At 40.2% G+C, this 13,795-nt stretch overlaps 1 protein-coding gene across 5 annotated transcripts in view; it reads right to left on the bottom strand.

The window, feature by feature from the left end:
* Window positions 1-13,795, bottom strand: part of SPPL2B (signal peptide peptidase like 2B) — a 53,075-nt gene that overhangs the window by 20,742 nt on the left and 18,538 nt on the right. For all 5 annotated transcript variants that reach the window (XR_012689957.1, XM_075204641.1, XM_075204642.1 and 2 more), the window contains exons 4-5: window positions 8,267-8,356; window positions 646-785 (exon numbers count right to left, since the gene is read on the bottom strand). Coding sequence is in view for 4 of the 5 variants with exons in the window: in XM_075204641.1 (XP_075060742.1) it covers window positions 646-785; window positions 8,267-8,356 (230 nt within the window). In the remaining variant the exon portion in view is untranslated. The remainder of the gene's footprint in view (window positions 1-645; window positions 786-8,266; window positions 8,357-13,795) is intronic.

Genomic DNA, 13,795 nt, shown 5'->3' with positions numbered 1-13,795 from the left:
ACCCATGCAGGGGTAGTATCAGTCTCATGCAATCAAATGGGGCAATATTTAAGCATAGTGTAAATCAGAAAGTACTGGTAGTTAAACATGCAATATAAGAAAACCTTTATATTATTTATATTATATTTTAAGTATACTTCGTTACAAAAAGTGTTTTTTTTATCATTTCAAAATAAGCATATATATCTATAATGTCCGAAGATTAAAATAGTAGTGGCTAGGCATCTGTCCAGGCCATAGTACCTAAGAGAGATCCATCTCCCACAGTCCTTTCGTAATATAAGGAGAAATCCTCCATCAATACCAAATTTTCTCACATTTATTAAAGTTACGACTAGCATACATATACGAACGGTTTATGTATAGTAATCTTGAGTAAAGTACTTTCTGAAGCCTTCCTCTTAAAGCTTTAATTAACTTTTTGATTTTTTTTTGTGCTTTCTTGTAAATTCAATCATTTGGAACCCCCCTCCTTAAAAATCCTGTGTTTGCCCCTGGAACCAGTGACAGGGACATAAATGTTACTACAATGACATAAAGAAAAATAATCGGTATTTAACAAGAGAGTATTTTTTTTCTATACAAGTAATCAATAAGATTTCTTTTCTCATCTCACAGACATTACCAAATTTAAACTATACTTACTTCTTAACATCTCTGCTTCCAGCCCAGTAGCCACCAATAGCCACAGTTCCCACAGCCATCACAAAAATGATGACCATATTGTAGTCGACAACAGGCTCATTTGGTGCGTACATTGCCACTTTCACCGACTGGCCGAATGTCTGGAGAAAAATAGAAGAGAATAATGCTTGATAAACAAAAGGAACAAGTTACAATGACCTATTTAAATAATTTTATATTGTCAATCTCAATGAAGAGGAGCTACTGTGTGCAGAATATAAGTTATGTTACATTTCAAATGTTTTTTTTCTTGCTATATCAAAAGCAAAAAAGCAGACAAAACCACACCCATTTGCTGTGGTCAAACATGTTCAGTTCTCCTTTGGGGAAATATGTTATTGTTGACCACTCATCAGAAGAATGGGATTTTTGTACTTAATACTATATAATAGCTATGACAAAGCTGTTAGGTGAAACGTACGTCGAGTAACGAGGTAATTTCTGACGCCACATATCGCGAAGGTGCCAGCAGCGTCCATTATCACCGGAGAAAAATTTGTTCCAATATTCATTAGAAAATTAACATAGTTTTAAAAACTAAGAAGGGGACACTGTCTGGGGAAGAAAAGTGAATTTGTTATAGGCTCTACATACATGTTGCTGGTATGAGAGCAACACCGCTACTGATATTGGAGCTATAGCAGCGATTTCAATTTCTTGCTTAAATATCCCTTCAACATAAGGGTTTATTAGAGTTTCACACACCCTGGGGATTCCATAGTCTTCCGGGTCTCAGTTACCCTGAGTAGGCATAGGCGACATTCAATAGGTATGGGGACTTTGAGTTGAGTACCATTTAGTTAGTGGTTAGGTACTTCACATGGATGGCAAGATGGCAAGATGTTAGGCAGAAGATGCTCCCCTGTGAAGTGGCTTTACATGCGATAAAAAGGGTTCAGGGTTTGGAGAGGGCACGGGTGGATGCATCAATTTGTCAGTGGTGGCGGAGGAAGTTCAGAGACCCCCCTCCCAGCACAGAAAGCCTTCTATGGCTTTCTATCCTTTCCACTCCTTGCAGATTTTGTATACAGCTTAAGTGCTGGTTCATCTGTTTCTGGTCTATTATTGTATAAATAATCAGTTTGTCAAGTTGTATGCTTTCAGATTGCTGAGTTGGCCTTCCCATGTTATTTGTTTTGGTGTAATGTAACCATATATTTTTCACTTCTTTAATATGGAAATTAATGGACTTTATGGCTTGTTTTTTTTAGTTTTCTTTTAATGAGATATGGACTCCTTTTAAAACTCAAGTATTCATGCTGATATGTCTGCTTCTCAGTATGTACCCCCACTCCCCTCCTTCTTTCTGTACCCTTATCCCATTACTACATAAAAATCTCAATAAATATATATAATTTTGACCCCAAAAAAAACACAAAACAAAAAAACAAACTCAAAATATTAAAAAATCAGCAAGTTATTACAGCTAAGGTAGTCATTACAGACTGCGAACCTGCAAAGAATTGCTCCAGCAACTTTTCTGTGGCCTTGTTGACCCAATTGGAGGCTAAACTGGATCTCAGTAAAGCATTAGCCACTACCCAACTAGTTTTAGGAATGGTACAGACAGGAAGTTTTGAGACCATCCTTAAAAGCTGTGGTATTTGTAGATAAGAACAGAGGTGACATTACACAATCTAGCTCTAGGGGAAACCCCCTAAGTAGAATTTCCATTGTAGCCTACTTTGGTAATGGAAAAAGTGTCTGAAATCTGAATGTAACCTGAACCTATGTACAGGTTTGGTCCGCAACTCGCACAGCATTTTTTTAAATTGCGAAGAATAAGGCTAGGTACACACTACACTGTTTTCAGCCAATTATTGGGCCAATCAGACGATAAACAACTGATTGGCCCAATATCACAGTAGTGTGTACCCTGCAACGATGAACGATCATCGTTTCAAAGCACAGATCATTGTTTAAAAAGTCTTTCAGTTATAAACAATGTCAACAATTCTGCAGTGTGTATGCACTCTGCAGAAATGGAACGATAATCGTCCGGTAAATAGCTAGATTAACAGCTGGTGTCCGGGGTCCGGAGGCTGACCATTCATTTTGAGGAGCAGGTAGGGTTAATGCTGCCCTGTGTGCTGGTCCCATGCTGTGTGGGTAGCACCAATTTTTGCAGAGGGTGGGGGGGTATAAGCTTGACTTTACTGCAGGGCCGTAACTAGGGCTGTGCGACAGGGGCGACCGCCCAGGGCGCAACACTGAAGGGGGGCGCAATTTAGGAAAATTTTAGGTTCATTTTGTTAAAATTGAGGGCTAGGGGGGCGGCATTTGTCTTTCTCACCCCAGGTGCTAGAATTATAAGTTACGGCTCTGATTTACTGTAGCACAATGGTTCAGCCCCTCAGGAGAGAGGGAGAAGGGAATGGGGAGAAATGTGCAGGGAAACCTCTCACTGAAATATTGCCTGTCAGCCTTGAAGGAGAGTTGCTAACAAGAAAGGTGCACTAAAGTTAAAACGAGTAATTACCTGAATTCAGGAACAACCCCCCCACACCCCCACCCCACCCCACCCCACGTACCTCTCCTCCCCTTCTCTCTCCCATGTGCAGATTGTTTTACAACCTGTCATTCAAGACAGAAATTGCTGTCACCATTCAGATGATTGTTATGACAGAGGAAGAGCAGACATCTGGAGGTAATCATGTACAGTGTGTACACATAAATCCGCAGGCTGATCGGAATTTTTTTTCCCCATGTTGTTGAAAAAAAAAAATCGCTCGTTTTGTTTTTGCTGTAGTGTGTACCTAGCTTAAGGAAGGAAAGCAACTGCTTTTTCTTTCTTTTAAACAGCATCCTGCCATCTGCTGACTACCCGCTGTCCTAGATGTGTCGTACCTGGTGAACTGTCCAAACGAAATCATCCACAACTAGGCGTCTTGTAGAGTCCTTGTCAAACACAAAGAATCCTGTATGTTGGATTGCTCTGCAACCTCAGCCTCTTACTGTGAGGAGCACTCAGAATCCAAAACTCTCCAGGGCCAGACTAAGAGAGGACTGTTTTTTCCCCACAACTTAGTCAGTGAGGTGTTCTCTATAATATTCTCTAAAGAAAAGAAAATCTTCACAAGACCTGTAATGATTTAACCAGGTACATTGCCCAAACCGGCTCATTTTCTGGCATTGCTAAGAGAAGCACTGGATGTGAAACAAGCTGCTAGGTAAACGCAGAATTATACTGCGCTAGTGCCTTAGCCCAGGCTGGTTCTTCCCAACCAGAGGTGATCCCAGCCAGCGCGTACGACAGCTAGCCTCCCGCAAAAGGCATCCCTGTGACTGTCCACTTGGCCATAGCCTGATATTTTACATAAGTATGACAAGTCACAGATGAAGCCCCGCCATCCAAGACCTCCCTTTATTTGGCATGACAGATAAGGAAGAGAAACAAAGACAGATACAGAGTACACAATATAGAAAAGAGAAGCAGGTATCAGATAGAAACTTGTCAGAAATTGTGCAGAAATATACCACACAATCCCCTATGCAATCCCACTCTAGATAGTAACTGCCAGCTGCTGGGGAGACAAAGGAGAGTTGAATTGAGGTGTCTGATCTAGACGGATATTCAATATACACCTCAAACCAGTCAGTACCTCCTCCAGAACCCAGTATGCATAAACCTCTCTTTATCCAACCTAAAAAGAAAAAGAGCAGGAAAAAAAAAAGAAAACAGATACAATCACAATATGGAAAAGTGATTCAAGTATCAACAAACACAAATGAATTCAGCAGATATGGAACATGCAATCCCTAATGCAGTCCCAACCCAGATAGAAGTAAATATCTGCTGCAGGGGAGAAAGAGGAGAATTTACTGCTGGCACAGGGTCTGATCTAGATTGATATACGGTACACACCTGAAACCAGTCAAGGGGTGTAAATTATGCTACCTGTACATTCCCCAGGGTTCTGTAATCAGAGACCTCTCTTTATCCAACCTGATAAGAAAAAGAGCAGGTAAAAACTGTAGATACAGCGTGAACAATATGGAAAAGCAAACCAGGCATCAATAGACAAAAACTCAGCAGAAATATAGCATACAATCCCACTCTAACTAGCAGCATTTACCAGCTGCTGGGGAGACAGAGAAGAGTATAGTTGCTGGTGTAGTGTCTGATCTTGACAGATATTCGGTACACACCTGAAATCAGTCAGGGAGGAAAGTGCAAATGATGTTTGCCTCCCCAGAACTCAGTAGTCATATACCTCTCTTTATCCAACAGGGTAAGAAAAAGAGCATGTAAAGAATACACACTTGGAAAAGTGAATCAGGTATCAACAGACAGAAATAAACTTAGCAGAAATTATGCATAATATAATAATCGCCAATGTAATCCCACCCCAGGTAGAAGTTATCTACAGCTGGGTAGACAGAGAGCAGGGTTGCTGGAAAAGTGTCTGGTTTAGACTGATCTTCAGAACACAGCTGAAATCCATCAGAGAGGAGATGAATTGTATGGTGCCCAATGGCCCAGAACGACCCCCCCTGTGCTGCGATTGTGCCCAGTGTGGGTCTTGTGTGGCTGCCTCACCTGACCCTGCTTCCCAAGTGGAGCCCTGCCTCTGCAGCAGCCTTGTCTAGCAGGCTCCAGGCCCCACCAGAAGCTGACCGCATTTTTAACATCCCCTTCTGGGAAGGAGGGCATATTTTGCCACTCTCCCAGTGTGGTCTGGTGTTGCTCTATCAACCCGATGGTTCAGTGGCAGCACAGGGCCCCAGCTACAACCTAGTCGGAAGTGAAGGGGGTCCCTGGAGACATCCCATGTCGGGAGTGGGGTTGCAGCAGGTGGAACTTTCACAGCACTACCTCAGACTGCTCCAGTTTGCAGACAGCCCAGCAAGACTGCCTGCTTTATCTGACCAAAATTAATAATTAAAATCTTAAATAAAACAAAACAGGGCAGCAAGCAGACCAGCGTAAAAAAAAGAAAAGAAAAAGAAGAAAACACCCTGTCCTGAGGGCACTCAAAAAAACTGGTTTCCCTGCAGAATGGGGAGGTATAAGGAGGAGCATTTAATTGTTAGAATTATTTAAAGAACCCATGTCATGAAGGAGGCTCTATACCCTATGGTCCATTGTCCTCCCTTGGATGACAGAGAAATACTGTTATATTCGTCAGAAATACAATATATGAGACTGTATGTATGTTCAAATATACTTGTGTGATAAATGATATATATTGGTTCACTACGGCTTATAAGCTAATGAAAATTGTTAAAATGTATGTATTTCTCTCATTTTCACTTAAAAAATGTATAATTCTTCTCATTTACCGAGGATTGCATATATTAATAACTATTGAGAAATATATAATAGGGAGATATGTACAAGGAATAGTGCTGTGTAGATCGTTTAACATATGCAATTTTTATACTTTTGTAACTTGTTATACCTAAAAAGTATATAAATTGGGTATTTTTGAGCCTATGCAAGTATATGTGTCTGCAAAGAAAACAAATAACTAGGATTACAGGTATAATTTGAACCTACATTAGTCCATGTGCTTATAACATTTACTAACCTAAAATGTGCCAGACATTACATTCTGTCCTCATCTAGGGTGCGTTTCAATTTTATTAGACCACATATGTTCTCTGCAACTCGCTTTCTTTATTTTAATATTTCATTGTCATAGGCCTATCAAATGTGATGGATATGATAACCGTTTTTAATATCTATAATAAAGATTATTTTAAAGTTTAGTGGACTGCAGTGCCTTCTTCAAATAACTTTCTCTAATACCCAGGGTGCATAAGTGTGCACGCCCATTCATAATCGGGATGTAGCTTTGTACAGTCTTACCCAACCACATTCGAAAGTAACTGGCAAACATCTGCAGGCAATGAAGGTGACTGGAAGCCCAAATAAAGATCTGTTGTTCCTGTAGGATTTATAGCCATGGTCAGCAAGAAGCTGTAAAAACAACTACGTGGTCTCGCTTTGAAAAGGTAGCCATCAGGAGAGGACTATAAGGGAATTTCAAAGGCATTATACGTATTATGGAACACAGTGAAGACCATCATCAATAAGTGAAGAAATTGAGACACAACAGGGACATTGCTAAGATCAGGAGGTCCCTCCAAAGTTGATGAAGACAAGGAGACAACTCATCAGGGAGGCTAGCAAGAGGCCCATGGTAACATTAAAGGAGCTGGAGGAATTTCTTGTAGAAACTGGTCACTCCCTGATTGCGACAAGAATGGCTTCAGAAAAGGAATATCAAAGTCTTGGAATGGTCCAGTCAGAGCCCATTCTCCAGTTCCATTGAAAACCTGTGGAATGACCCAATGAGAGCTGTGCACAGGAGATCCCCTCGCAATTTGATGGACCTTGAACTGTTTTTGAAGGGAAAAGTGGGATAGAATTGCATAGACTAAGGGTATGTAGACTTCTATCCACTGTACTTAACTTTCTTCCTCCTAATATAGCCATCTCTTGTCTCCAGAGTGGGTTATATTAGAAATTTATTATACTACAGCTATACGTACCAACAGGAGTAAGAAGCTGCTTTTCATCATTTCAGCAGCAGCAAGAAAAAAAAAAAAAAAAGCATACTTCAAGTCTGAATACTAATTAAGCCAGTTACATTAACATTATGTAAAGAAAAAATCTCTAACTTGTTCAAAATAGATAGGGGGACACTCTTCATAAAAGGCAGGCAGGTCCAGGGTGTGTTTGGAATTTGGGAAAGCTACATTATACACGTTCTCTGTAACCAACTACACAACTAAGTAATCTACAATACACAGAGTGGAATGAGTCTAGGAATTTACTGGGAGACCAGGCCAATACAATTGGACTGGGGGATGGAAATAACCATACTACATTGAGAACCACACTGGATGCTACGCTAGTGTGAAAGCAGACTATGTTACCTGTAATTCTCCTATTTCCTTATAATTGTCCCAACCCTGTAACCGTCAATGAATTGTAAAACCTATTGACACCAACTAGCAAATGATCATTATGATTGATACATATGCAAGTTCTAATAATGCCACAAAGAACCTGTCAGATTATGCGGTTTTAATTTACATGTGATTATTCCCATGCTCCTCTCACATTTTCCTTCTGTATTTCTAAGGCCCCTTGTGTGAAACCCCACTAACAATTCTGACTCTATTCCTAGTATTGGAATGGTCACTGATTTGATTAATCTTACCAGTCTTAAACTATTCATCAGTTATTTCTGTGTTCTAATTTATTTTTTATTTAGGAATATAAAATACATATTCAACATCAAATATTAATTTTTGGCACAACAGCATTTACTGGTGGAACTGAAACAAAAATAAAAACACACTTGAAGTAGTAAAGAGCATGAATTAGAGGATTACTAATCATTAGTGCCCCATAATCTGTAGACCTTATTCTGTTGCACAATCTGTTGACATTTTGACTCATACCCTAGATACTTCGTTGCATACATCCAGCTTTACAAAAAGCAGCAGCACACTGGCTTAAAAGCCGAGTGGGTGAACAGAGTATATGGGGAAGTGGATGCAGTAAGAAAGATCTCGGTTGCAATTATTACTGGTAGTGAAAAGGGTCTGCTTTTTTTGTTTTTCTTACCTTACTCATATCCAGCATATCGCTATAGCTAAGAAGAGCCACAGGAATATCAATCTCTTCATACTGGCTACGATTACCTGCAGGAGGGGCCTGAAAAACAATGACTTATCAAAATTAGGCTGTAGGGTAAATTTGTGTTTAGGTTTACTTGTAAATAAATGTTCCACCTCCATTGGATTCGATAGCCTCAAATAACAGACTTTCTGTCCTTAAACAATGGCCTTACAGAGTGGATCAATGTTTCTTAGAAGCAGAGTTTAACCAATGTATTGATCATTTTGTCTTCATTCATGTTTCATATAACTCCTGACAAGAAAACAACATTGAGACATCCTTTTTCTCACATGACAAATAATTGAATATTCTTCTGTAAATACATTGCTTTATATCCACAATTTAGGATAAGAAGTAAGTCCTGCTAGAGGGTGAAGTTATGTCAAAATCATGTTACAGTATGTGTGGGGGAGGGTCCTAGCTTAACTCTAAATCACAGTATTAAAATAAAGCTGCCCAAAGTTTGTGTGCTACATGCAAAAGCAGCCAGCAATTTCCCTGCATGCAGAATATTACATTTGTACACCTTGCATTGCAACATGGTATAGCCTCAAATAAGGCCCAATATGCCTTGTAGCTGTACTTAAAACTTCATGAAAAGTACGGCTTTGTGTCACCTCTGAGGCTGTGTACAGGTCTGGTAATTTTGCTTTGCCCAAAACCCCACAGAAAATTAGGAATGCCTTTGCAAGTTGCGCTCCTGCATCCTCAAACACAATTATTCATTTTCTCTGAAACTTGCTCATTAACTGTGCCTATTTTGTGGCATTAAGGAACGTCCCCCAAATCAGCCCATATTTCTGTGCAAAATTTAGTCGATCAGCATTTCACTATGCACATTCAGCCAAATTCGGAAGAAACTGGACACTTGCGAGACACCTTTGATGCACTTACGGTTCATAAAACACAACATGGAGGGATTTCAATTGGCCACGATGTGATGCGTCTCCGTAAAAGTCCGCAGAGACACATGGCGTTGCAGTTTTACTAAAACCTCTGCTCATTTTCCTTCATGTCCCATAGAGATGTGAGGGAAAATAAGCAGAGATTACTGTACGGTATTATGCTGAAAAATGCGTTGTGCAGTGGCACCTTGCTGCCAACTGAATTCCCTATATGATAAGCAGATCTCATCTTATTAAACTATAGAGCAATATTCCAAAATGTGCCTTTTACACGTTACTTTGTTAAATCTTATGTAAATATTTTTTTTACAAAATATTAGTGCCAATTCCCAAGGGTACATCAAATGTACCAGGTATTCCCGTAATATAAACGTAAATGTTTACAAAATACCCTTATTGAGTATTAATCTATCTCAAGTACACTCTAAAGTGTGTAGATACATTGCAAGTTCTCCTTATTATATATAAATCTTGACCAATCAACCCTTTAAAAAGGGATTCTAAACCTATATTTTATTTTCTCTAGTTGTCCAATAAAAACATTTAGGGATGAATATGAAGTGAAATGATCTAAGAGCTATACAATACAAATGAAATATAAAAGTGACCTTATAAACTTATTCAAAAATATATTCTTAGAGGCAAAAATGTGGATATAACCAGTGACACCATAAATAAATCTTTCACTCCCTTCATCACGTAAAAGGGTAGCAGCCGTCCTTCAAAATACTACTTGTTTCTTTGAAATGAATCTGTAAAGGTAAGGATGCCCAATGGCAAAGTATGCTATTCCCATGACCCGTATAAAAAAAAAATTAAAAAAGTGAGTGGCCTTGTAACAAAGAAATAAAATGTTTTAGGAACTGAATTTGTAGACTTCTTCAAAGACCAGGTTCAAGATACAATCTATAACTGTAGATAAGCCAACCTCTGAAATGTATTGGAAGAGGCTCAACAAACCTCCCAAAAAAAAAAAAAGTACCATAGTGTAAAACCATTTTAAAAATACTTTTACACTATGCTATAAAGAAAAAAAAAAAAAGTCCATCTGCCAATCCTTATGTTGCTGTGTGGCAGGAAGGATGTTTGGACTCCATTTGTCTAATAAAGGGTTAACCATTGATCCAAATAAGTTAAATAATGTATGTGCAATGTATTATTACTGTTAAAAGGTTTTTAAAATGGCATTAACGGATGAATGTATAAAATAATTTTTGTTAAGAGGTCAAAAATATTGATATAATGGCGCCAACTAGTTCACTCGCTCTTCATAATGTCTTTCTTCTCCCAGAGCTTTGCTGTCAATTCTGGTTGTGCGATAATTCTATCACAATAGAATATCATGGTGGAGAGGACAGTGACAAGGTCCAGAAAGAATTGCAAATATGTCAGAGAGCAGGCAAAGAACTGGCAGATACAACGTTTTAAGCTTACTCATCATCATTTATTTATATAGCGCCAATAGTTCCGCATCGCTGTACAGAGATATATTGTGCACACACCAGACCTGTGAATGCACAGAAGAAGTCTCTGATCTACTCTTTGGAGAGCAGACCAGGAGGGTGGATTGGCACTACCAGATCCTTACCAAAAGTTAGCTATGGGGGCAGAGCTGGATTAAGGCTCGGGAATAGGGGGGGCAGGGCACTTAAGCCGGGGGGTCCCTGTGATGTTATATGGTTATCATTTTAGACAAATACACAGGTAATACTGTGCGCACTACTGTTAGATGCACACAGCTCTGCCTTCACGAGCAGTACGATATAAAGCGGGACATACCTCCCAACTGTCCTTGCAGTTGGACAAAATTCTGACTAAGTGAGACAGGCACCCAAATTCAGGACTGCCCCACCAGATTCAGGACAGTTGACAGATTGTCCTGCTCTCTCCTACCTGTTCTTGTCACTTTCACCACTTCTGGCGTCTTTAGTTGCTGCTTGTCTTGATCCTGGAATGTTGGGGGCCCTATTTGGAAAAAAAACATGTACATTTAATTTAGAAAACTTCAACCACCACCAGCGTTAAATCAATAGCACCCACATTTAATAATGGAGGGCCCAACATTAATATATTAAAGTATTTGTATTTAATAAAATAGATCTTTTCTCTCCAACCAGCCCTGACATTAAATTATGAGCATACACAATTAAATAGACCTATTTCACTCCACCCAGCCCCAGCATTAAATAAATAGTACTCCCAAATAATAAATTAACCTATTTCCCTCCCTCCAAACAGCCCCAGCAATAAATTAATAACATTTACGTTTAATAAATAGCCCTCCTTCTCCCCAAACTTAGTCGCCACTCACACTCCACCATTAAATTAATAGGTCACCTCTCGTTACATTAAGAAAAACCCACTCCCCTTCCCTCATTACAGTAAGACAAATCCCCCACTTCCCTCAATACAGTAAGACAAATCACCTCTACCCCCCTTGCTTCATTATATTAATACAAATCCATCACCCCTACCCTATTACATTAAGAAGATGACCCCTCCCCCCCTTCTCACACACTTACCTGCATTCAGCAGTGCTGTGTAGGAGCCTCCTCTGTCTCTCTGGAAGCTGCACACATGGGTCAGCAACCGGTCATGTGACTTGTCAGAGGAAGACCAGAGAGAACAAACCCAGAGACACACAAGGTAGACAGGGAGGACTGACACAGACACACGCATGTAGAGCAAGGACACAGACACACACACGAAGAGCAGGGAGGAGACACACTAACACACATAAGGTAAGAGAGGAAGGGGGTGGGGGGGAATGGATCATCTGCAGGTGTTTTGGTTTTTTTTCAATTGCAAAAACTGTAGCTGTCTTCGGTCAGGGGGCCCGGGGCACATGCCTCCTGTGCCCCCCTTTAATCCGGCTCTGTATGGGGGCCAAGGCCGGACTGCCCATTTGGCACTTCTGGCAAATGCCAGAAGGGCGGATGGTTAGATTGTCCGGGATCCGGCCTGTCAGTGCACTCAAGATACTTCCTAGTGGCTGGCTCCTCCCCAGCCACCTCACTACATGTACCAGCGCACAGCGCTACACTTTTAAATCTGCCCGGGTCCTGCGCGCTGTTCTGTAAGAGTAGATTAGCGGACAGCAGAAGACGACAGAAAGCAAGTGGAGAAAAAAAGATGAGAAGGTGAGTACACTAAAGTGCGAAGGGGGGGGATGCTAAACAGAAAACTGGGGGGGGGGGGGGGCGAGAGAAAGGATGCTACACAGGAAATAGGGGGAGAGGGGGATGCTACAAATAACTCTGAGGACGTACTATGACAAAAAAGAAGCCACAAGCCATAAGGTTACAGAGCTCCAAGCGGACTTTTAATATACTTGCATATTGCAGTAAGTTTGCTCTTCTGTACAATTCATATTTATTCCTAATGACTATTTATATAAACTCAGTTTATACAAATATAATTTAGTGGTGGTAATATGTTCACTCTGTGGCATAATATGATTTTGGGCTACTATTGTGCCATAATATCAACTGGGGGCAGTATTGTTGCATAATATGATATGTGGGCACAACTGTTTTGCATAATATGAATTGGGGCATTACTGTGTGACATAATATGATTTGTGGGCTCTATGGTGGATTAATATCAATTGGGGGCACGTACTCCGGCATGAGGGAAGGGGAAAAGTGTTAATATAATGTGGGATGTAGGCGTTTAATTTAATGGTGGAGTTTAGGTGGGGGCTAATCATTTAATTGGTGCCATTTTGTTTGTGGGGTGATGTGGGTCAATTTAATTTAATATTGGAGTCTATCAATTTAAGAAGGGGTGATTGACCCTTTAATTTAATGCTGGGGTGGTTTGTGGGCTATTAATTGAAAGTGGGGCTGTTTGGGAAAATAAATAACATCTATTTATTATGAATTTTTTAATGACAGTGATGGTTGCGGGAAATAGGTATATTTATTAAACGTAAATACAATTTAATTTGTTGCTGTGGGTGTTTGGAGGGAAGGAAATAGGTTTATTTATTAAATGTGAATACTAGTATTTTAATGTTGGGGCTGGAAGGAGGCCTAATTATAAAAACGTGGGTTGTATTGATTAAACACCAGGGTTGGTTGAAGTTTTCTAAATTACATGTACTCTTTTTTTTTTCCAAATAGGGCCTCCAACATTCCAGGATCCAGACAAGCAGCAACTAAAGACGCCAGAAGTGGTGAAAGTGACAACAGGTAGGAGAGTGCAGGACAGCCTGCCAACTGTCCTGAATCTGGTAAAGAAGTACCAAATTTGGGTGACTGTCTCGCTTAGTGAGAATTGGTCCGAGTACAAGGACAGTTGGGAGGTATGTCCCGCTTAACACTGTGCTGCTCGTGAAGGTAAAGCTGCGTGCAACTCACAGTAGTGCACATAGTATTGCCTGTGTATTTTTCTAAAATGATAACCATGTTGCATAATAGGGGCCCCCTGTTTTAAATACATGAGGCCCCCCGAGCCTTAATCCAGCTCTAGCTAGCAGGAGGGAGCGGATAGCAGCTTCCAGTCCCTGGATAGGACATAGCCAGCAGAGCAAGCTGAGGAGATCTAAGTCTCACAAGATTTGGTAATC

This window comes from Mixophyes fleayi, chromosome 1, assembly GCF_038048845.1.
Source record: "Mixophyes fleayi isolate aMixFle1 chromosome 1, aMixFle1.hap1, whole genome shotgun sequence".
Lineage (NCBI taxonomy): Eukaryota > Metazoa > Chordata > Amphibia > Anura > Limnodynastidae > Mixophyes > Mixophyes fleayi.
This window is presented reverse-complemented; position numbering and strand designations above follow the sequence as displayed.